Genomic DNA, 22,598 nt, shown 5'->3' with positions numbered 1-22,598 from the left:
CTGTCCATGTTAAAATACTGATGCAAATTATTCAAGTACTTCCTACCGAAATGCATTGTAGAAACTTAAGACAGTGCGTATACACTTCAATGGCGATGTAAAAAATAGTTATTTGATTAGTAACTTGCCGCCCATTGCAAAAATCCTTTAAAAATAACAAGCAAAATATTTCTCTTAAAAAATTATTTCGGGGAGGACTGTAACACTTACCATCTTCACTTTCAACTGTTTTTACACTTTAAGAATATATATATATATATATATCTAATTGGATACTTTTCTATTGCTTTAGTTAACCTTTACATAATGTAAACGGACGACACAGCATTTATTATGTAATCATTTCATCCCCTTATTATTTATTAAATAAAACACTATGCACTCATAAGCCACTCTTATTGTAAACAAGAAGTAAGAACCTAAGCTAGCCAAGGGTTGTTTCAGATACGTACAGCTGTTTAGCATAATTTGTTAGCAGTCCGAGCTGTCTGATGCATGCTGCATTCTATTAGGGCCTTGAATCGTGTATACCAACTCACTCATTCACTCTCTTCATACACTTGCTTAAATTAGATATAACAATTAATACAAAATGTGTGTTTTTAAATTAAATCCTGTAAGATTTTTACTTACTAATTTAGCTGTTGCTTCCTTTTCTTCCACCAAGCACGAGAGATTTTCTTTCTTGACGATCTTCTGATACATGGTCTTACACATAGACTTGTATTTTCTTTTGAGAATAGCCAAATTTTTTTCTGCGACATTGCACATGAAAAAACGTATTATTCTGTTCAACTAGCCCAGAATGTCTGCGCTACACCTTCGGAAAGCAGTTTGAGAGGAACCGGTTATCGGCAACACAATCTTCGCGCGTATTGTGTCTCACATTTGTTGCCCTTGGACTCGCAGTGGAAGAAGGGTCTAACGATCAGGCAGGGAAATATACAAATGTTGAGCTAGATGGGCGCGTTGCCCTTGTCACGGGCAGCCTTAGGCTTCTTAAATAAAGAGAGGTTGTTCCGTGAAATGTAAAAATTCACTATGTCCTCCTGAAATAAGCAGGAACCACACTTACACAATGGTGGACCTGTGATTATCAGCATTTTATTCTAATGAAATGGTCCGACTAGCCAATCGTATTTCTTGTGTCACATCATTAATTGCCATTTTACTATATCTCTATCTGTTCATATTTACATCACAAATGTTGACGAGTTGCCTGCAAATGCAGGTCATCAGCATTGTAAACTGCACCCACAGTGAGGTCTAAAAAAAGATGTAGAATTGTATAAATTTGGCAAATGTAAGACACCCTTTATTGTAAATTCTAAGCTCAACAGACATGCCAAGAGGTGCATGTTATAAATGAGTAAAAATGGTATTATTTATTTAGTTGAATAATTATTTTCCTTGCTATCCAGCTACCAACTAAGAGTCCACAGTAATCCATGTGCCTCTCTGTTTAAGCAGATTCAACATCTACCTCTTCTTCAGCCTCTCATACAAGCTTCACTTACTATATTATTTTTCAGACACTGCTTTATTGACCTAGGGCATCATTTTCATCATGGTCCTCTACCTATGGAGTTTTTTACACTGTGTTTACAAATCTTTAATTTTTAAGGGTATTCGAACCCACCTGCCTTGCTTTCCAGTTGTTTAATTCACATCAAAATTATTTCTCATCACCATCAGCAAAATGTTTCTCAACATCTTTCAAGAGGTATGTCATTTTAATTGTATCTTTTTCTATCACACTGCATGTCAAAGGTTATTACCTATTTAAGAAACAGTAATATTGAATAGTTAAGTTAACTTTGAGTTCATTATTTTGTAATGGTAACATACAATATTGTTCAACTTACTATATACAATTTAGTGTAGTAACCTCTACGATAAAAAAGATAAAATATGTTTACAATTAATTATCAGTTTCATGAAAGTTATTTCTTATAAAGATTGTAAGTAACTGTGTTTCAAGTTGATGTTAATCATTAATAATCTTTAAAGTAGAGGACACTCTTTAAGTTGCATAATCTTCATTTAACTGGCATAATTAATTTGAAATGATGTCTGTTGTTCTATCACAGTTTCCAGTAACGCTGCTCCAGAACGGAGTGAAGATGACGAATGAACCCCCGACAGGCTTGAAGCAGAACATCCTGCGCTCGTACCAGTCGGAGCCGGTCAAGGACTCGGAGTTCTACGAGGGCTGCCCCGGGAAGGACAACACCTTCAACCGCTTGCTGTATGGGATATGCTTCTTCCACGCCGTGGTGCAAGAGCGAAGGAAGTTCGGCCCGATCGGCTGGAACATCCCCTATGGCTTCAACGAATCAGACTTCCACATCTCTGTCAAGCAGTTACAGGTAAACTGGCTGTTATCTCATGTTTTTGGGTGGCCACTGAATTTCTTAATTTCCCCCTGCATTTTGAGGTTTTTTTTTTTGTGTACTAGATTATGCACTCGTGCAGTTGTTAATCTTTCAAATTAGCAAAATAAAATTATCCAAGCTTCATTGGAATTGGTACTTTTGTTTTTAAAATAGTCTGATTTTAGTGATTTTGTCAAAAAAAAATTTTAAATTCTTTAATTTTTATATTATTTATAATTAAAAACTAGCTATTTCAAATTTCTACTGTTTTATGGAATAAATTAAAACTTTTTTTGTTACTCAATGGTCTGTTCTGTATTTTTATAATATATTTACCAATCAACATTTACATTCTTTATATACTGCAAAGCTATGTAGAGATGTTTGAAGATAGATTTCAGCTCGAAAAAATATATATATTTTCATTCAATTAATAAAACTGTGAAACTATGTAATTTTAATACTTCCCCCCCCCCCCCCCCCCCCCCCCAGATGTTTGTGAATGAGTTCACGGAGGTGCCATACGAAGCCATCTCGTACGTGACGGGAGAGTGCAACTACGGGGGGCGTGTCACGGACGACTGGGACCGCCGCACCATCACAACGATCCTCGCGGACTTTGTGAACCCGAACGTGGTGAATGTTCCCTCGTACCTGTTCTCCCAGCTGGGGAGCATGTACGGGCTGCCTCGCAGGACAGAGTACCGGGTGTACATACAGCACATCGAGGTGAGATGCGGTTTGCCGCCACTTTGCAGCTGCAATTAATTTTGTGACGTTTATAGGTTATTTAAGTGTATTTTGTTGACAGTCATACGTTTATATTAATTCTTATGATTTATATATTATACACATTGGACTTCAGAAAGAAAGAAATTTACCCTCAGAAAGCCAAAAAACTTACCATTTTGCATCTGAATTTAAAAAAAATCCCGGACCACCCTTTGATACGGGGGGCCAGACTCCCCAGTGGAGCCCGGACTCCCAAAACTGTGCATCTGCCCCTACGGTACAGTCCAGGCCTACCCAAAAATTAATCCTGAAGCCGCACCTGACTTAAGCAGATTTTATTCGCTTTTTTTTTTTTTTGCAGGCGCTGCCATCATTGCCTCCTCCAGAAGTTTTTGGCCTCCACATGAATGCAGGAATAAGTCGTGACCTGGGGAACTCGAGACTTTTACTTTCTACGTTGTTGTTGGTTTATGGTGGAGGCGCGTCAGAAGGACAGGGCCAGTCAGGAGACAACCTCCTTGTTGAAGTCATCAATGACATTTTGAACAAGGTCAGTAAAATATACTGCCAACACTACAGAAAAGCACTTATGATAATTAGAAAATTGTTAGTATTGTTGCTGCTACTGTTTTTTTTTTTTTTTTTTTTTTCATTATCCTTTTAAAGTAATTGATACCATCACTTAATTTTCTACTTTATCTTGATGTTTAAAATTAGTTTGTATAGTTGGTGTAACCAGTGTTTGATCCTACTACTCAGTACTATTATAATTGCAGTACAAGATCACTTTTGACAGCTTTAAGTAACTTTTAAATTATTTTGTGGCATTTTACATATTAGAATGTTTTATTATTCCTTGTTTAAAAAATTGAGAGATAAGTATGTTTTTCTATGCATAAAGGTGTAATTTTTCAATTGAAAAGAACTGTTTTGGAAGTACTAGATTGAATGTTCACACCACGCAAGTAAATCTAAAAATTTGCTTTAACTTTATATTAGTAATTTTTCAATGTTTACCAAGACATTAATTAATTCATTCTAGACTAATAATTCTTGAAGGAGAAGCTTTTTTTTTTCCTTTGTGTGTAACCTTCACATATCCCTTTCCCTCCACCTTGTAACAACCCGGGCTATAGTTTTCCCACTGGTAAACTGTTTATTAAAATTTACCACAATCGTTAAGAAACATTGAATATTTGATCAATTAGGGTAAGTTAATTAATCCCAATAATAAAATTATCTATTAATTAAATTTTTTACTTTTGTTTACTTTTTTTTTTAGCAAGTATATCAAGTTTATCAAGATTTTTAGAAATTAATTACGTTAACGGATCATGTACAGTACTTGATGTGATTTTTTTTTATTTTTGGAGTTGAAATGCTGTTGACATGCACCAGTATGAAGTTAGAAAAGGAACTATATCTTGCTCCCTCTAAGTTTACAGAATCATTAACGTCTGTTTCTTATTTGGTAGACTGAGTAGATGATACAAACCATCGCATGTACAAACTGAAATTACTTAAGAGCACAAAGTACATATCATTTAGGCTACATGATATTGATGATATTTAAACAATGTCTGTAGAACAAATTTTTTAAAATACATTCTTCATTGTGTCAATGTTGTTCATTTTCTGCCACAGTAGCTCTATTAATGTTCGTGCAAAATTTTAGTGGTTGAAGTAATTCAGTAGTTCCTGCAATCTTTGTCTTGCATTTGGAGGCGCATGGTTAACCTCTTCAACAATTTCATTTTCCATAGGTTCTTCATGATTGACTGCTGGTAGGTCAATGTACTCTCCCTCACGTGAAATGTTGCCAAGTGTTGCACAACACTTAAGTACATTAGCAGCATAAAGTGGTGACAGTCGAAGATAATTGAAACAAGGGAACTTCTCTTCGAGAATTCCAAACGCATTCTCAACAATGCATCTAGTTTTTTTATGTGCTCTGTTAAATGCCAAGCTTCCAGCATGCACACAGTTTACGGTTGGCATGATGAGCCATTGCAGCAAAGGGTAACCAGAGTCACCAAGGATGATGGCGTTTGGGATTGGACGCCAGCCCCCTTTCATTGTTCGGAACAGGCTACTGTTCCTTAATACTCTCGCATAATGGACGCTGCCAGGCCATTTGGCACTCACAAAGTAGATTTCCATATTTTGACCACAAACTATCATGCAATTTATGGAGTGATTACCATTTCTATCGACAAAAGCAGGCTCATAGGCAGGTGGAGCATCTATTTTAATTAGTGTGCCATCAACACACCCTATTACTTGTGGGAAATGTGCCACACCAAAGAATTTTGCAGAGACGTTGAGAACATTCTCAGGCCACTTTATGACAACGGAAAATTTTATTTCATTTACTGCATTCACAACCCTCTTCACACATCTACACACACTTGCCTTGCTCACTCCATGTGCATCTGCTATGACATGGTATTGTCCCCCATTGCCTAGCCAATGAAAACCAATGCACAGGGTGTCTACCAAATCTAGTAAATGAAATTCCCTGATTTTTCCAGGTTTTCCAGGTCTAAAACTGAATTTTTCCAGGTTTTCTTTAACACAATTACGACATTCCATGAAACTGAAAAAAATGCATAAATACATTGACGGGTTTCAAAGTATTTCAACTTTCAAAGTATTTCAACTTACTTAAATTAGTAAAAAAATTACCTTCTTCCAGACGTGGCCAAAGTGACTCAATTGATGGCAAATAAAACATGCTGCTACAAATATTTCACACAATTACTTTTGTAAAAAACATTAGTAAAAGGAAGCTCCCATCAATTTCGCAGTGACTCAACTTTTGCGTCTATTGCACTTGCTTCAGAACGAGCCAAATCCAACACTCGAGCCTTCTTAAACTGCAATGCCTTGATCTCCTCTTCAACTCTTCTTTTTTCTGCCTTCTTCTTGTCTGCAGCTTCCTTTTCTTTTTGTTTTGTTTGCAGGGCTTCCTTACGCCTACAACTAGCATTTCTTACATACCGTAGCATGGACTTGTTGATATCAACATGCTCTACACCTCCAGAACGTTGAACAAAGTCGTACACTTGTCTTTGTGCAATCAGTGTTTCTTCCTGCAAGTTTTCAATCAGCAGATTATAATTCACTGAAAATCCTCTTTCGAATGATGCATTTCCATGGAAAGTACCAACATCATCCTCACAAACTTTAGAAGGCCTGTTTTAGCAGCTACTGTACGTGCCTTAAGAATGAGCATCCACAGTGCTTCAGAATCTTGCGAGGAACAAACCAACTGATATGATCACTCAATGTTATCAGCTTCATGTCCTGATAGCCACCTGTTTTGAAGACAACATTATAAACTGTACTTCACACGCTGTTTCCTCACACCCGAATTTAAAGCCACAGACGGACATAAGCAGGAAATTCCCTTGGTATGTTTGTACTTCAGGGGAATTTTGTCTTGAAGTTTTTTTACCATAACCTTTGGACAAGTCCTAACATAATTTTTCAGTAACAGGACAGACTTTTCTGGTACTTTCTCTTTCTTGATGGCATGGCGTACTGCATAACCCAACTTGATATTGTTAGCAGTCAATAGATTTTCCTGGTTATCTACATCCAATCGAGATACATTGCGTTTGTCCCTAAAGCTCTTCAGTACCTCTGGTTTCACAAACTTTCCTGCCAAAGTTAACAAAATGTCTAACAGTGAAACATAGAGAAAAAGTGCCATGGGTGCTTCACTTTGGAACATTGTAAGAAACAATTCCAGCTCTGATGCTAAAGAGTGGAAGAATGTCAATTTTACTTCTAGAAGACTATCTTCAAGAGCACTTTTCACTACATTGAAAGAGACAGATGAAATAGAAACTTCACTAACAAATTTATTTGGGTGGGGTAACGTTTTCATGGCACGCTCAGCAACTGCAGTATTTTCTAACCATCTGATTGCACAAAATTTCTTGGGAAAAAGCTCTGATCCAGTTATTCTAATGTAATCTGCCCTCCATGCAGGTACATGCTTAAACAAAAAGTAACTGTGCCTCAAAAAAAAACTAACAACGTCCCATTGTGTAGCAGAAATTCCAGTTTTGAAAGCACCATGGACCGTATGAAGCCCACAGCTACCAATTTCTAGCAATTATGGCGAATATTCACCAAAAGTGTCTGTGATACGTATTTTCAAAGCTAACAAAAATGCCCAGTTTACCATGGGAGCATCCATAGATACTTAAAATTAAATGCACCTGTCCGTATAATCTGAACGTGGGAAGCATATGCCACAGCACGTACGTCAGCAGGATAACAGACCAGCTTGAACCAGTTTGTATCACGTGATTTGACGCCACATCCGAATCCGAAAATGGACGTGGGAACTGTTCATTATTTGCCATTCAAAAATAAAAATGGGAGGGGATACACTTGATGCTACGTTAATGCAACCTGATCAATAAACAAAAAAAAAAAAATTGCCAACTACAACCTACCAAACAAAAATTCCCTTATTTTTGAAAAAATTCCCTGATTTTTCCCTGATTATTCCCTGATTACAATATTCCCTGATTTTTCCAGGTTTTCCAGGTTTTCCAGGGTCAGTAGACACCCTGAATGCATAACTGTAATTTTGTAGGTAATGCTTGAGACCGGTTTGTGGGGTGAAATAATATGTGCCCAGTGTCCTCATGCAACTGTTCAATTTTCACTGCATTCATCCGAAACCGTTCATTAAATTCATACACTGACTGAAAATTGCCATTTATTCTTTCTCTGAAAATTCTTCTCCTTTTTGGTGGATTCTTTTCATCTTCAGAAGAACTAGACCACATTTTTCCTTCAAATTAATGTTTTAAACTCACTTGTAGAGCAGTCTACCTACCTACTGAGACTTGTAAAAAAGACTTGTTCATAACAATTGTAACCTACAAGTTTGATCTATTATCTTGTGGTAACAAGCACTACACTTGTCCGCAACAAGTATTTTACTTGTAACTTGTCCAAATTTACTTGTAATCACAAGTGTTCACTTGTAGCTTCGTGAAACACATTTACATTTTTTTACAAGTTTGTCAGGATTTACTTGTTACGAACAAACTTGTAGCTTTGTGAAACGGGCCCCTGGTCCTACAGAAAGCAAGTCCAGTGTTTTATCGCTGCACCACCTCACTTCATATTTCATAGTCACTTTGGCGAGATTACACAATAGTTTCAAGCTAATTTTTCACTGATACAACACTAATATAGCTCTATATGTTCTCTGAGTTAATACCATAACTATAGCTCTGTAAAATCATTTTCCCATGTTTTCGCATTTCCATATAATTAGTTTTCCTGCTTGATGCGGTGTGTTTTTGCAGCTGCCGGGTAACTTCGACGTAGAGGAAGCCAACAAAAGGTACCCCACGCTGTACTCCGAGTCGATGAACACGGTCCTGGTGCAAGAGATGGACCGCTTCAACAGGCTGCTGTCGACCATGCGCACGTCCCTGGAAACACTGAAGCGCGCCATCGCCGGCCTGGTGGTGATGACCCCGGATCTGGAGGCCATGACCACTGCGCTGCTCATCAACAAAGTCCCTGAGGCGTGGCAGCACGTCAGCTACCCGAGCCTCAAGCCCCTGGCCAGCTACGTACAAGACTTCCTGCAGCGACTCAAGTTCCTGCAGGTCAGCTGCCTCTTACGCATGCGTGTTAACACCAAGTGGTGGTTAGGCTATGGTAGTGTAATCATGAATTTACTTTTTCATTGTCTGCTATCCGATCTTTCAGCAATGGCCTGACATGTGTCACCTAGTTTGCATGCTTGTAACACAGTAGGTGGGAGTGATTGTGACTCACTGGCTGTAAAATAATTAATTCAGCATAAATGATTATTGATAAAAGGATGCTGGAAAGACAGTATCTCTCTTTTGAAATTCTTTATGTGAGAGGCAGCATTTTAGTTATAACATGTTCCTGATAGAAAATTGTTGAACACGTTTAGTATTGCATAAATGATTTTACGGTTTTGTTTCATTATTATAGTTTATCAAACACTTAACATTGGAACAGCCTTTTCTCTATTAAGGAGCAGGAATTTCCCATAGTGAATTTTTTTTTTCTCTGGTGCTTGCAGCCAATTCAACGGCTCTAGCTATAAAGAACTAGTTTCATATAATATTGAAGGTAAAATGAACTGACACACACTTTCAATAATTACCTGAATTATAACTATAAGTCATCTTCCAGCTGTAACAGAGCACCAAAAAGTACATATGCTTCCACTTTTCTCTTAGTTTCAGCTTAATATATACCACACGGTACTATCGTGGGCTGAAAAGACCACACTGTGGTATGTTGAACGTGAATAACTTCCAAAAACTCTCTTCCTTGTCCAATTTGAATACTCGCTGAGGCTTTAAGTGGCCAGGTCATGCATGCATTGAGGGTCGACTGGCGTGCTGCAGAAGTGGTACGACGAGGGCAAGCCGCCGACGTTCTGGCTGTCGGGCTTCTTCTTCACGCAAGCATTCCTGACGGGGGCGATGCAGAACTACGCTCGCAAGTACAAGATAGCCATCGACCTGCTCACATACGACTTCGACGTGCTCTCGGCGGACCACAAGGCCCAGGCTCCCGACGATGGGGTGCTGGTGTACGGGCTGTTCCTGGACGGCGCTCGCTGGGACAGGTCCATGTGAGTGTGCTTTCGGTTTTCCTCTCCAGTCACACATTTTAAATATCTCATACATTTTTAACACATTAACTTCATGTCATTATTGTGTCGACATCGAGTGATTTAGTCATTGGCCATGCGGGGAAGGTTCGCATCATGTGCTTTGTGCGGGGATTGGCCAGCCATGGCATAATATTGAAGCCGTGAATAACTCCCAATCTTAAAACTATATTAAAACTTTACTAAATTGGGCCCAGGTAAAACCTGCATTGACAGGGAAAACCCTGCAAAGTCATGAAGGGTGGAAATTTCCATGATTTAAGTGTAGGAGAATACAGGAGGCATAGGATGGTCAGAGTAGAAAAGGGTCTACCATGAGGGGTTGCGAAACTTGGATGCAAGGTCCTGGATTTTAATAACCAGGGAAGTAAGCGTAAGAAGAAGAGGCAACTGCTGCTGACTGCATGGTCGTGGACTTTCAAACCACCCTGGCCGCAGGGAGGTGTAAGGCGGAGGGATGAAGGGTCAGATAGGCTCGTCCCACCCCTCTCATCAAGGCAGAAGAGGGGTGGGCGGTAGCCGGCCTCCAGGCACATGTAGGGCATGGCAGAGGGGGAATTGACATATGTGCCCTTTGATTTTGGCACAGGCATGCCACAAATCTTCGTTTTTACAAAACATAATCAAGTAATGAAAGTACTGAGGCTGAAAACGGTATTAAGTATCAAGTTTCAAAATTAATGGTTTTTTTCTTCCAATTACTGTATTTCCACATGGCCACAGAAAGAACTAATTTTGGAATGGAATCCAAATATGTATGTAAATTGTTTGGTTATTCTACGGTCCTATGGTGTGTGGACCCTGAGCGAAGGAAGATGTGGCTATATTATACACGAAAAGGTGTAAATCTAACATTTCCCTGTGCGAATGGGAAATATCTGGGATACCTACCTTTGAACCTAGCCAATCGTGTTTACAGAAATTTTGGCCATATAAATAAACTCTGACAGAACACAGACCTGGGGGAATACCAGTTTTTTGATGCAAAGCAAACATTAAATCTAATGTTCAAAACATTCATGAAGTCTAATTGAATTGCCAATATTTAGAGACCTGAAAAAGTAGATGTTATTTTTCTCAAAAATAGGTGTTATTTTTCTGAAAAATACGTGTTATTTTTCTGAAAAATAGGTGTTATTTTATTTTCAAAATAGGTATTATTTTCCTTACTTTAAAACTGGTACCGGTACTGATTATTTTTTTTTTACAAAATTACGAATTATTGTTTACAAAAACTAACTAGGGAACGCACCACAACGCGGAAATGCCAAATTTACCACAACGCCGACAGCTAGAAAACTGCTGTGTACCACAACGCCGAAATACACTAATGCCGAAAAATGTCATTGCAGGACTGCTACAAAGGTTAGGTTAGGTTAGACAAGGTTAAGTTAGACTAGGTTAGGGTAGGCTAGGGTAGGCTAGGTTAGGTTTGATTGTGGTATTTCGGCGTTAGGTACATTTAAGAAACACACACAAATTCATTCAGTTGTTATTTCGGCGTTGTGGTACACAGCAGTTTTCTAGCTGTCGGCGTTGTGGTCAATTTTGACATTCGGCATTATGGTATTTCGGCGTTGTGGTAACGAACCCACTGACTTCTGCTGTTCTTATCTCTTTTTTAATATGTAACTGTGCAGCTGCATTGTCTGCACATTTACGTTTTTTGGGTCAGAAGCGTAGAAACCTTAATGTTTGAATTCTTCCGCCCGTATACACGCATTTACGGTAGGCTTACGCATTTCAAACAAAATATGGGTAACTTTACACTTAATTTAACATTAGCTGTACAATTATTTTAACGCAATGCTCAAAATCCAGAAAACCACAACGAAAACAAACACCTCACATAATCGCACTAGCTACGTTACTCGTTGATTAAATAATTGTTTTTCGCGGCAAACTTGTTTACAGCTTCGTAGGATTTCATACTTTGAGGTTACGATTGAAGTTCCATACTTGTTGTATGTCTCTTTCGTGTTATTCAACTATAACTTTAAAATATGGGTATAGGAAAGTTTAAAAATTAATTTTAATAATTATTTAACAATAAATATTGTCGTTCGTATTATACTACAACGTAATTTACGTATTAAAGTTTTTGTCAGAAGAAACTTGTTTGTATGAAAATAACGAACAAAACAGAGTGACCAACATGAAATCTCAAACATTCTTAGCCAGCCGATTTATTTTCAACCCAAATGTAAAGGCACCGTTAAAAATATAAAAGTAAATTTAATCGATGTTATAAGAATATGAGAACAATTTACGAAAGAAATTGAACATTGCATTTTTATAATTATATAATTATGTATAAATATATTTCAAGCCCGTGACAAATTTTATTTTTATAGTACAAGTGAACAACCGTTGAGAAAAGGAAGATGGCGACTAAACTAAGAAATCAAAATAACCGTAGTATCTAGAAAAGTAATTAACTTACGGAAAATCATTGTAAATATACGTATGAATAATTAATTACGATTCATCTTTATTTTGATACGTAATTGTTAGGCGGATTTTACAAAATTTCTTTAAAATGTGCCAAAAGCATGATAAATAGGCGTTTTCAATTAAAAGTGCAGAAATTCGCGTTTTACATGTGAAAATGCTTAAATTCGCGTTATTATTCGCGTTATCGCGGTAGCGAATTTTTCAGGTCTCTACCAATATTTATCTCAGCAAGGCTGTACCACACTTATTTTAATAAAATACTGGAATGAAATAAAAAATTATATGTAACATTTGTAATGGTGTTAACACCAATTGGGCCCTATGTTTAACATCATTTAATAGAAATAGTAAAATAACCATGCGTAAATTTAATTTTGTACATTCATAAAAGCAGATCAGAGTGCCACCTTTAAATTCTTTTAAGTAACCACCTTTATTCACGCAATAAAAATATAATACACAAAAAATTATTTTCATTCCATAAAAAGATCTAACAAAGATTTTACTTATTTCAAAAATAACAATACTTTGGCATTTTCAAATGTCACATGAAATATTAAAAACTATAGTAAAAAAATGTTGCAAACTTCATTTCAACATTTGTAATAAACAACAAAACTAGCCCATTATTAAAATAAATACTAAAAATAAAAATAATAAACATATGAAACACTTCCTTGTTGTTACACACAGCACGTTATTGCATTGGCTCTGTATATTGATACTATCTGTTGTCACTCTAAAAGAAATGGATATCTAAATAATTGATTTTAGAAAGTTCCTTGTGTGTTACAAATACCTATATGACTTACCATGTGAAATGTATCCTAAATCGTTATTCTTGAATGTGTAGAAACCTAAAAAAAATGTGTTCTGTAAAGTATATTTTAGAGAATGTTACAAAGTGATTTAAATGTCATATGTACCTTCAGAAAACTATAAAATCCCTGGAAAATGTAAAAGTCAATCACGTAAATAGTTTTCCTCGTATTAATGTGGCCTATCACTCCAACCAAACAGCTATTTGCTTTAGTTATGATCATCTGTAATTGTGAAATTAAAAAGCACAATTTCAAAATTAAAAAATTCAGACTTATAACTTAAGCATCCATTGTTTTAAAGCTTAGTAACAATTAACTTTTTCTGGCAAATTATTATTTAAATTGAATCCTAAACAGAGGTTCAATTTGATTCACTCAGTCGAATTTTGCACAAGCCTACTCTTTTACAAACATCTACTATTTTGTAAACTGATAAATAATATTAACAATACTTTATGATCTAAAGCCGCTACAAAGAATGTACAATAATATCTTATCTATATATGCCAATTGACTGAGTAAACCTGTAAGCCTTGCCCGAACTCAACTCTACAAAATTTAATCATTGAGCTGGCAGCAAGGTAAGGGTCCAACATCATCAGGCGTTCCTGTTGCCATTAGTCTATGTGACGTCAAGACTCGTGTAATTTATGGTGCTTTATTTAAGAAGCATGTTTCTGCCACTAACTGTATTTTTTTATAAAGTAAAACTGACATTTTAAAATTTCCATTAAACGGATACTAGGTACATCTGATATCTGATCCACCAGATACCCAAACACCGCTGTAAAGCGTATTCTGTATTGCCACCTGGTTGATACACAGAGCGAGTATCCGGATGCACCTTGTTCAGTTCTGACGAAGGAGACGTGTGTGCCCTTGCAGGAAGCAGCTGGCAGAGCAGAGGCCCAAAGTGCTGGTGGACAGGATGCCGCTCATTTGGTTGAAGCCGTGCGAGCGAGCGGCCCTCCAGCTGAGAGCGCGCTACGTGTGCCCCTTGTACAAGACGTCCGAGCGCAAGGGGGTGCTCTCGACGACGGGCCACTCCACCAACTACGTGCTGCCGATCCTGCTGGGCACAGACCTGCCCGCCAGCCACTGGGTCAAGAGGGGCGTCGCGCTCCTGTGCCAGCTGGACGACTGAGTCCTTCCGTCTCCAGCACGTTATCCTCAAATATGTACTAAACATTATGATTTTTTATTAAATGTTAACTAAAAAATAAATGTTACAATTATTTACAATTTTCTTATGGTTTTAACAGTTCATTAATTAAGAAAGACAGAGAGAGTCAAACAGTTTATATGACAAAAAGTTGTTGAGAGGACATTTCCATTTCAGTTCTAACTCCTGAACTTTGCTGTCACGGATTTACCAATAAACAAAGCAGAGATGGCGAAATAAAAATGTTTTAATGCTAGTAAATGAAATACCGTAAAGGGACAATTTTTAAATTATTTAAACAGTTTGTTGCAGCTAGGAGTTGAAAGCATGGCAAGCAATGTCATCTCACGTCAAGTGCAGTGGATTATTAGTGTCTTAGCAATCTTAATTCTTTAACGTAAATGTGAAGGCATGGTTAAATAAATAAGTACAAATTTTATTAATGTTCAATAAACATTACAAAACCATGAATAAAAAATTACAAATGTCATTTCATGTCAAATCACCTAATTAAAATACATTATCCTGCTTCAATGTCACAGATTTTGTTAAAAAAAAATTTATGCATACATATCTATAACATGAGTAACTGTGAATTATTTTAGAATTTTTAAATTAAAACTGGAAGAATGAGATTTTTTTCAAAACTGTCAGTTTTTGAGCGAATAATGTTCTCCGACGATCTTCACCAGTACACTTAAATTACTATAAAACCCACAATTTAATGCTATCTAGCTCATTTAAATTGCAAATGAAAGCTAATATTCCATACTTTGTAGATGTGGACAGAGAAATAACAAATTCCATCACAAAAATTTTACACTGAGCATGGAATACAATTTTAAGCTATTTTGCACCTTTGCTCACACTCAATACCATAACTCAACAACCACAATGAGCACTAGCTTGAAAATTTATTTTTACATACACATTAGCATTAGGTAACTATATTTGAAAAATGAAAAGGGTGTTTTTTGTGGTTTTTAAATAATGTTTTTTTAATGAATCTTACCAAGGTAATACAGTATATGAAACACTATTGTGTTGCTTTAAAATACATATGGCCCAAATTTTAAGAGTTAAAACTTCCTTAATCTTGTAATATACTATGTTTATCAGTAATATTTAATTTTATTTACAATAATAAATACAAGCAATTTATTATTTTTTTTTTATCAAGCTCTCCTTAGACTTTTAATTTCATTATGTTGATGCACATTTCACGCCTTTAATACTTTTCCATGCATAAAATGTATTAAGCTTTTATTCTGTTTATTTAACTAGCTAATGCACTATTATAAAGTATTTTTTAATCAACTTTGTGACTTCAAATCTCATATGCAAATCAGTAATATGTGGTTTATTCTAAAAAAATAAAAATTTTTTTGAACGTATTGTAATGTTGGTCTAGCATTAATTTGTTAATGAACTGCTGCTACATCACAATTCAGTAATATGTGAGAGGGAATGATGTGTTTCCATACATTTGAGTCACCCAGTGATCCTTCACTTTTACCTCTAGCTGTGCTGGCTCTCTCCTGCTGGCTAAGCAGAAAACATATGATAACTGTGCTGATAAGTAAACTGCTGCCTTCTTGCCCAATACTAGCTAGTCTCTCACTGGCTTCTAATGTGAATAGGTTGTATGTCCAGAAGTTATGAGTTTCAGAGTCTTAACTGAGTATTTCACAGTTCTCTAGTTGCTGCGCACAGTAGTTTAAAATAATGAACAAGTGCTCAGTTGGCCTGCATCTCCAAGAAGACTGCTCACCTCACACAGTGTGAAAAAAAAAAAAATGTTTTATGTGCTTTTCTGAATTTGGTGAAAGAGAACAGGAACTTTTAAGGTTAAGAACTAATTGTCACAATATTGAAAACATATGTTACCAACATAGGTGTACATTTCATACATAATTTGAAGATCGCCAGAGAATTTGTTGTGACCCATTTAAAAATATATATATATATATATATATATATATATATATATATGAGAAACGGTCTCAAGGGTGTTTCAGTTTCATTTTCAAAAAAATATCAGACCACGGTGAAACTTTTACCAGGCACCAAACTTTGTATAACCTGTAGAAAATTAGTAGTGTCTGCGACTAGCAACAGTGATAACAGTGTTTCAGACAGTGACTATGAAGCAGATACCCCTTCTCAGGTCCTGGAAAAACTGAATGAAAGTTGTAAACTAATTGGTTCTTCTCCAGTAAAAGTTACTAAAAGGAAGCAGGAGGAAAGAAGTGCATACATACTACTTGGAAAGTAAGGCTCAACGTTTATCACCTAGTTTTACAGAAATAGCAAGTAAAGCTTTTCCCATTGAAGACTCTGTAAACACTGCCAGTGACTCAAGCATACAGTGTAGTGATTGCAGTTGCCTCATGGATAGATTAAGAGAAAATTTAAAACAAGTGAAATTATTGAAAAACTTCAAATACTGACACTTGTCCCACAATCTTGGAGTATTCAACAAACTGTTCATTTTTTTGACATAACTGAATATATAGTAAAAAAAGGCTAGAAATGTTCTAGAGAATTATGGAGTTTTAGGTAGTACAGACAAAAGGAAAGGTCATCGTCTAAGTGAAAAGTTAGTAAAGGTGAAAGATTTCTACTATGATGATGAGATAAGTAGAGTTTCTTCCAACACAAAAGACTGCGTGTCTGTACCAAGTGAACACAGAAAGAGAGAATTGAAAACAAAAAGGCTAATTTTTCATAATTTAAAAGATGTTTATTTGTCTTTTAAAGAACAAAACCCTAATGATAAAATAGGTTTTACTAAGTTTTGTAAATTGCGTCCAAAAGAATGTGTAACTGTAAGCAGTCGTGGTATTCATTCAGTGTGTGTGTGTACCTATCACCAAAATGTGAAATTAATGATGCAGAGTATTCATTTAAACATACCATATCAAGAGCTCCTGCATAAATTGGTATGTGACCTTCATTCAGAAGAATGCATGCTTCACACATGTCCTAATTGTCCAAATGTGTCAGTACTTCGTGAGTACCTGATGCAATTAAAAATTTTTGAAACAAAAGACATTATAGTTTTCAAACAATGGATTCACACTGACCGTGAATCGCTTGAAACACTGACAAAGTCTGCTGATGATTTTGTTGATCTGCTAATAGATAAATTGGTGGTTTTGACTAAACATCATTTCACAGCCAAGTCACAAAGTCTGTACCTAAAGCAAATGAAAATTAAATTAGATAGAAACTCTTGCCTCATTATAGCTGACTTTGCAGAAAATTACACCTATATTTTGCAAGATGCTGCACAAGGTTTCCATTGGCAAAACATTCAAGTTACCTTACATCCATTTGTTTTTTATTATACTGATAGCGATGAACGCTTGAAGTCAAAATAGTTCTGCTTCATAAGTGACTGCCTTAAGCATGACACCACAGCATTTTTCACTTTCCAAAAGTCATTATTATTACAGCACTTACAAAGAAAACTACCACATTTGAGTCATGTATTTTACTTCTGTGATGGTAGTGCTGCACAGTACAAAAACTATAAAAATTTTATTAACTTGTGTTTCCATCAAGAAGACCATGGTCTATCTGCTGAGTGGAGCTTCTTTGCCACCAGCCATGGCAAAAATGCATGTGATGGAGTGGGTGGTACAATCAAACGACTGGCTACAAGAGTCAGTCTTCAGAGAACTGTTGACAAACAAATTTTAAACTCTGAGGATTTATTCAAATTTGCTAAAGAAAATATAAAAGGAATTGAAGTTTTTTACTTAGGGATCGTCCATTAATCACATGAGGCTCGAAAGGGGGGGGGGGGGGGGGGGTTTCGGAAAAAATCACGAAATATCACAAGGGGGGAGGAGGGGTGTAGAGATATATCACGTGTATTTATTTTTTCGCGCGATTTCTACTAAACCGAAAAGCGACGCGTGACCTTGACTCGCCGTAGCCAGGCAACATGAACCACCCGGCTCGGCTTGCCAGTCACCAGTAAGTCTGTGATTTTGGCACTGAATACATGCTGTGCTTAATTTTCCAGAATTAAGTTAGATTATACCTATATTTAAATATAATATTCTGAAAATTTTAAAAATATTTTGTACAAAAAAAAAATACACGTGATTTATTGGGGGGGGGGGGGGGGGGGGGAAATTAAAGTCTAAAACCTCACCACAAATCACTAGGGGGGAGGGGGGGTTTAAAATTTGCTAAAAAAAAAAAAAAAACATGATTAATGGACAACCCCTTATCTGTGGTTGAAATAGAGTATAATTAGACATTTCTTATCGAACGATATGCAAATGCAACATCCATTACAGGCACTAGAGAAAATCATTATTTCAAACCTACTGATTAAACGAGTTTCTGTTTCTGAAAAATCTTTTACAGCAGTAGTTGGTGTACAAAAACATGCAGAAGTGATGAATATTCTTCCAGAGAAATATTTTGTGATTAAATATGAACAAAAGTGGTGGGTAGGTAAAATACTTGAACTGTCAGATGTTGAAAGAGATGCTAAAGTTCAGTTCATGCATCCTTGCGGTCCTTCGTCAACATTTCACTGGCCATTTAAGGATGACTGCTACTGGGTGCCTTATTAAAACTGTATTAAAGAAGTTCAAGTTCCTTCAACATCATCATCAGGCAGGACATATGCACTACAACCCGATGAACAGAAAATAGTGAAGAATTGGCATACAATATGACATAGTGAGATGTGCATATAGTCTATAAACACTAAGTAACATTATCTGGACCCAGTAAGAACTTACTTTGGTAAGTTTCTTTGCCAAAAAAAGCGAGATTTGTATTTAGCATATTATTTGGTAAACCCAATTTAAATCCAATTATTTTAAATTTTTTTATGTGGCAATTACTTTCGATTTGGGCATTATTACATACCTCAGTAATAAAAATTTAATAATTTAAAAACCACAAAAAGCACCCTTTTCATTTTTCTAATATAGTTACCTAATACTAATGTGTATGTAAAAATAAATTTTCAAGCTAGTGCTCATTGTGGTTGTTGAGTTATGGTATTGAGCGCAAGCAAAGGTGCAAAATAGTTTAAAATTGTATTCCATGCTCAGTGTAAAATTTTTTTGTTGGAATTTGTTACTTCTCTTTCCACATCTACAAAGTATGGAATATTAGCTTTTATTTGCAACTAGCTGCCCGACCAGGCTTCGCACGGCTATACTAATGGAAAAAAATTAAGCCACATCTCCCATTTACAGGAATGGTAAATAAAAAAAAATTTAGTGAAAATTTATTACAATGCTGTATAATGTATCGGAGAGAAAATGAATAGCACCGATGGTTTCCCGACTCGTGCACGCAACGTACAACTGATGTACCCGTACTTCGCTACGGCAGTCTACAGGCAGATCACTCTTGCGCCGCTCATTAAACATGCCCCTCCTTGTGGGTACGCCACTTCCGCGCGATGCCCGTTGCCATGGAGACGCAGAAGGCATGAACAATGCAAAATCCTGTTCTCATGCAGACAAAGTACCCACTGTTGCCTGGTTTTAACCACCCATGGGATCTAATTTTCGGAAAATGTCATCCTGCGTAACATAAGGAACATTACTGTGAAGTTTCAAGTCTGTAAAATATATATACTTGAAAAAAAGGGCAATTTTTGATATTTAAAGTACCCGCAAAATTTCAACGGTGATGAGGACTGCACTAACAATGAAATAGTTGTTGCCATAGAGACGAATGAAGCATCAACAAAGCAACAGCCATTGCCATGGCGATTTCCTACCAAAAACTGGAAATTTTGATATATTATGCCCCCCCCGAAACTCTCCTTGGGATCGGATTTCCGCAGAATCCGTTCTTATTGAGCGTCTACATCACAAAATGAGTAACTATGCTAAATTTCAAGTCAATCGGGTGTATAGTTTTAGAGATCTCGTGATGAGTGAGTCAGTGAGTGGTATTTTTCTTTTTTATATATATATATATATATATATATATATATATATATATATATATATATATATATATATATATATATATATATAAGTCCTTGTCAGAATTGTAACGGGAGAGGAAAATTATTGATGGTCCGAAAAATGAAAATTAATTAAAAATAATAAAAATAATTCTAGTAAAAGAAAAAAAAAACAAATTAAACACAGAGAGAGGAAAAAAAACAATAGTTTAGGTTTGCGATTTAAAGTGATAAAAAGTATTTGAATACTAATTGAACTCTTATGAGGGTACTGATTGCTTCGTTGTTAATATCACAAGGGTGTTTTTTACTTGTGGCAACAATGTTAATAGGCAATAGGAAATAAACTTCTAGCGCCTGCGGCATTGTCAACACACACTTTGTACGTGTACTGCATGTTGTATCTAACCCCCTCCAACGGATTTGATTCTAAATTGGACTTTTAGAAAGGATCCCTAATGTTATTGTTAATATAATATAGCCTATAGCCTTCCTCGATAAATGACTATCCAACACCGAAAGAATTTTTCAAAACGGACCAGTGGATCCTGAGATTAGCGCGTTTAAACAAACAAACAAACAAACAAACAAACAAACTCTTCAGCTTTATAATAGTATTAGTATAGATAAGGGGTAAAAATAACACCATCCCCTGTAGCAGAAAACTTCACTGAGGTTAAGGCTTTGGAAGAGTTCATAACTCTTTCAAGATACTACCACTTACAACCCCGTCTAGTTATAAATTTAGGGTAAATATTTAGTTTAGCGGTATTTGCGAAAAAAAATGTTAAAAATCTGAAAATACTTTTATTATATTCTCTTTAACTTGCTCTTTTCATTAAACCCGGCGGAGATAAGAAATTCCAAATACTTTAGGAGATATCAAATTTTTTAATTTCCATCACAAGACCTGTGCATTCGTGACAAGACCTGTGCATTCGTGCGGCATTCAACATTGTTTCTTGTTTACGAGTATGAATTTTCTTTTTCGCGACGTAGGTGAACAACTACATCATTTTTTAGTAATGGCAAAGGAATTGTACCCACCTCTAACTTAGGTGAGTTTTTAACGTTTCAAATTTTAATGTTTTATTTGTTATTTGGATATTGTTGCACAAGTAATAAGTAAAAAAAAAATATTAAATGAGTTGTTACTGTTCATCCTTTGTCCCGGTTTGTTAGGTCAGGTCAGTTACATTATAAATACTTTAAAACTAAAGAACCATTAAAATTAATTTACATTATTTTTAATGTCAGCTTAGTATGAAAGTATTTAAAATGTAACTCACCTGAACCAATCGACCATTTTAATTAATTAGGCATTCACGAACACATGGCAATGAAAAAAATTGCACCGGTCGAATGATTGCACAGGTCTTGTATAGCAAAATAAGAACGGTGATATCCCTTAAAGTATTTGGAATTTCTTATCTCCGCCGGGTTTAATGAAAAGAGGAAGTTAAAGAGCATAGAATAAAAGTATTTTCGGATTTTTAACATTATTTTTCAGAAATACCGCTAAACTACATATTTACTAAATTTAGTTCTGCCTGGGTCATCACAAAGGTTGCTTTCGTCGTAATTAACAACATGTGATGAAGGAACATCTCCAAGTTCTGATTCTAGCCTGTCAAAATATTCATTTATCGTTTGTTCCCTTGCCCTTTTGATGTTCTGACATAACCTTAAAAACAATTAAGACGTGTCTTTTCAAAAATGCTTCAATTAAATCCCGACCAGGCATATTGTATTTGAATTGCCTGACTGTTTTGCCCTGACAATCAAGTGATTCTTTTATTAAGAGTCTTAAAAGTCCATGAATCAATAGTATATCCCTAGTCATAACAAGTAATAAGACGACTCACCAGTGTTGTTTCCTCATCTTCACTCAGAGCAGTTTGTCCCACCCTCCCGCTTTTTTTTAGTGCCATGCTATGTGTGATGTCTGTACAAAACACTGTAGTTAATGTCATATTTCTTCGCTGCTTGTCGAAAACAAGCCATTGTCTATGTCTGCAATTGCTTTCCTTAGGGCCTCTGGTGAACTCGCTTTGCTCGGTTTGAGACGTTTATAATTCCGTGTAATTCTGAAAAAATACCACATTACACATATTTTCAATTATAACACTTCAATCAAACAACATAGTAGTGATAGAGTTTAAAATTTAAGGTTATGATTTAAAATGTGACATAACCTCAGTGAAAAATATGTTACAGGACAATCAAAAAATTTACGCAATTATATATTATTGACATCTCTTTATGGGTGAATGAATATTTAAAAAAAAAAAAAAAACGTGGATTGAAACTGCACAAATTAATGTTGTGTTGTACTTACATGTAAAGTTTTGAAGGTTACAAAAAAAACTCGTAAACCAAACAATCATAACTCAAGTTACAGTGT

At 35.9% G+C, this 22,598-nt stretch overlaps 1 protein-coding gene and 1 long non-coding RNA gene across 7 annotated transcripts in view; one reads left to right on the top strand and one right to left on the bottom strand.

Moving 5' to 3' along the window:
* The window catches only part of LOC134533915 (dynein axonemal heavy chain 7), a 139,982-nt gene extending 125,682 nt beyond the window's left edge, over positions 1 to 14,300 (top strand). For all 6 annotated transcript variants that reach the window (XM_063371704.1, XM_063371705.1, XM_063371706.1 and 3 more), the window contains 6 exons: positions 2,091 to 2,369; positions 2,868 to 3,104; positions 3,469 to 3,657; positions 8,444 to 8,752; positions 9,533 to 9,762; positions 13,962 to 14,300. In XM_063371704.1, the coding sequence (XP_063227774.1) occupies positions 2,091 to 2,369; positions 2,868 to 3,104; positions 3,469 to 3,657; positions 8,444 to 8,752; positions 9,533 to 9,762; positions 13,962 to 14,220 (1,503 nt within the window). In that variant the 3' untranslated portion in view covers positions 14,221 to 14,300. The remainder of the gene's footprint in view (positions 1 to 2,090; positions 2,370 to 2,867; positions 3,105 to 3,468; positions 3,658 to 8,443; positions 8,753 to 9,532; positions 9,763 to 13,961) is intronic.
* On the bottom strand, positions 12,669 to 22,595 carry LOC134533917 (uncharacterized). The gene is made up of 3 exons (XR_010075408.1): positions 22,533 to 22,595; positions 22,060 to 22,281; positions 12,669 to 14,160 (listed from the first exon to the last, which is right to left on the bottom strand). It is a non-coding gene; the product is annotated as an uncharacterized LOC134533917 (long non-coding RNA).
* Positions 22,596 to 22,598: the final 3 nt, after the last annotated feature.

This window comes from Bacillus rossius, chromosome 7 (assembly GCF_032445375.1).
Source record: "Bacillus rossius redtenbacheri isolate Brsri chromosome 7, Brsri_v3, whole genome shotgun sequence".
In the NCBI taxonomy this organism is placed as follows: domain Eukaryota; kingdom Metazoa; phylum Arthropoda; class Insecta; order Phasmatodea; family Bacillidae; genus Bacillus; species Bacillus rossius.
Note: the sequence above shows the minus strand (reverse complement) of the source record. Positions and strands in the feature narration are given on the sequence as shown.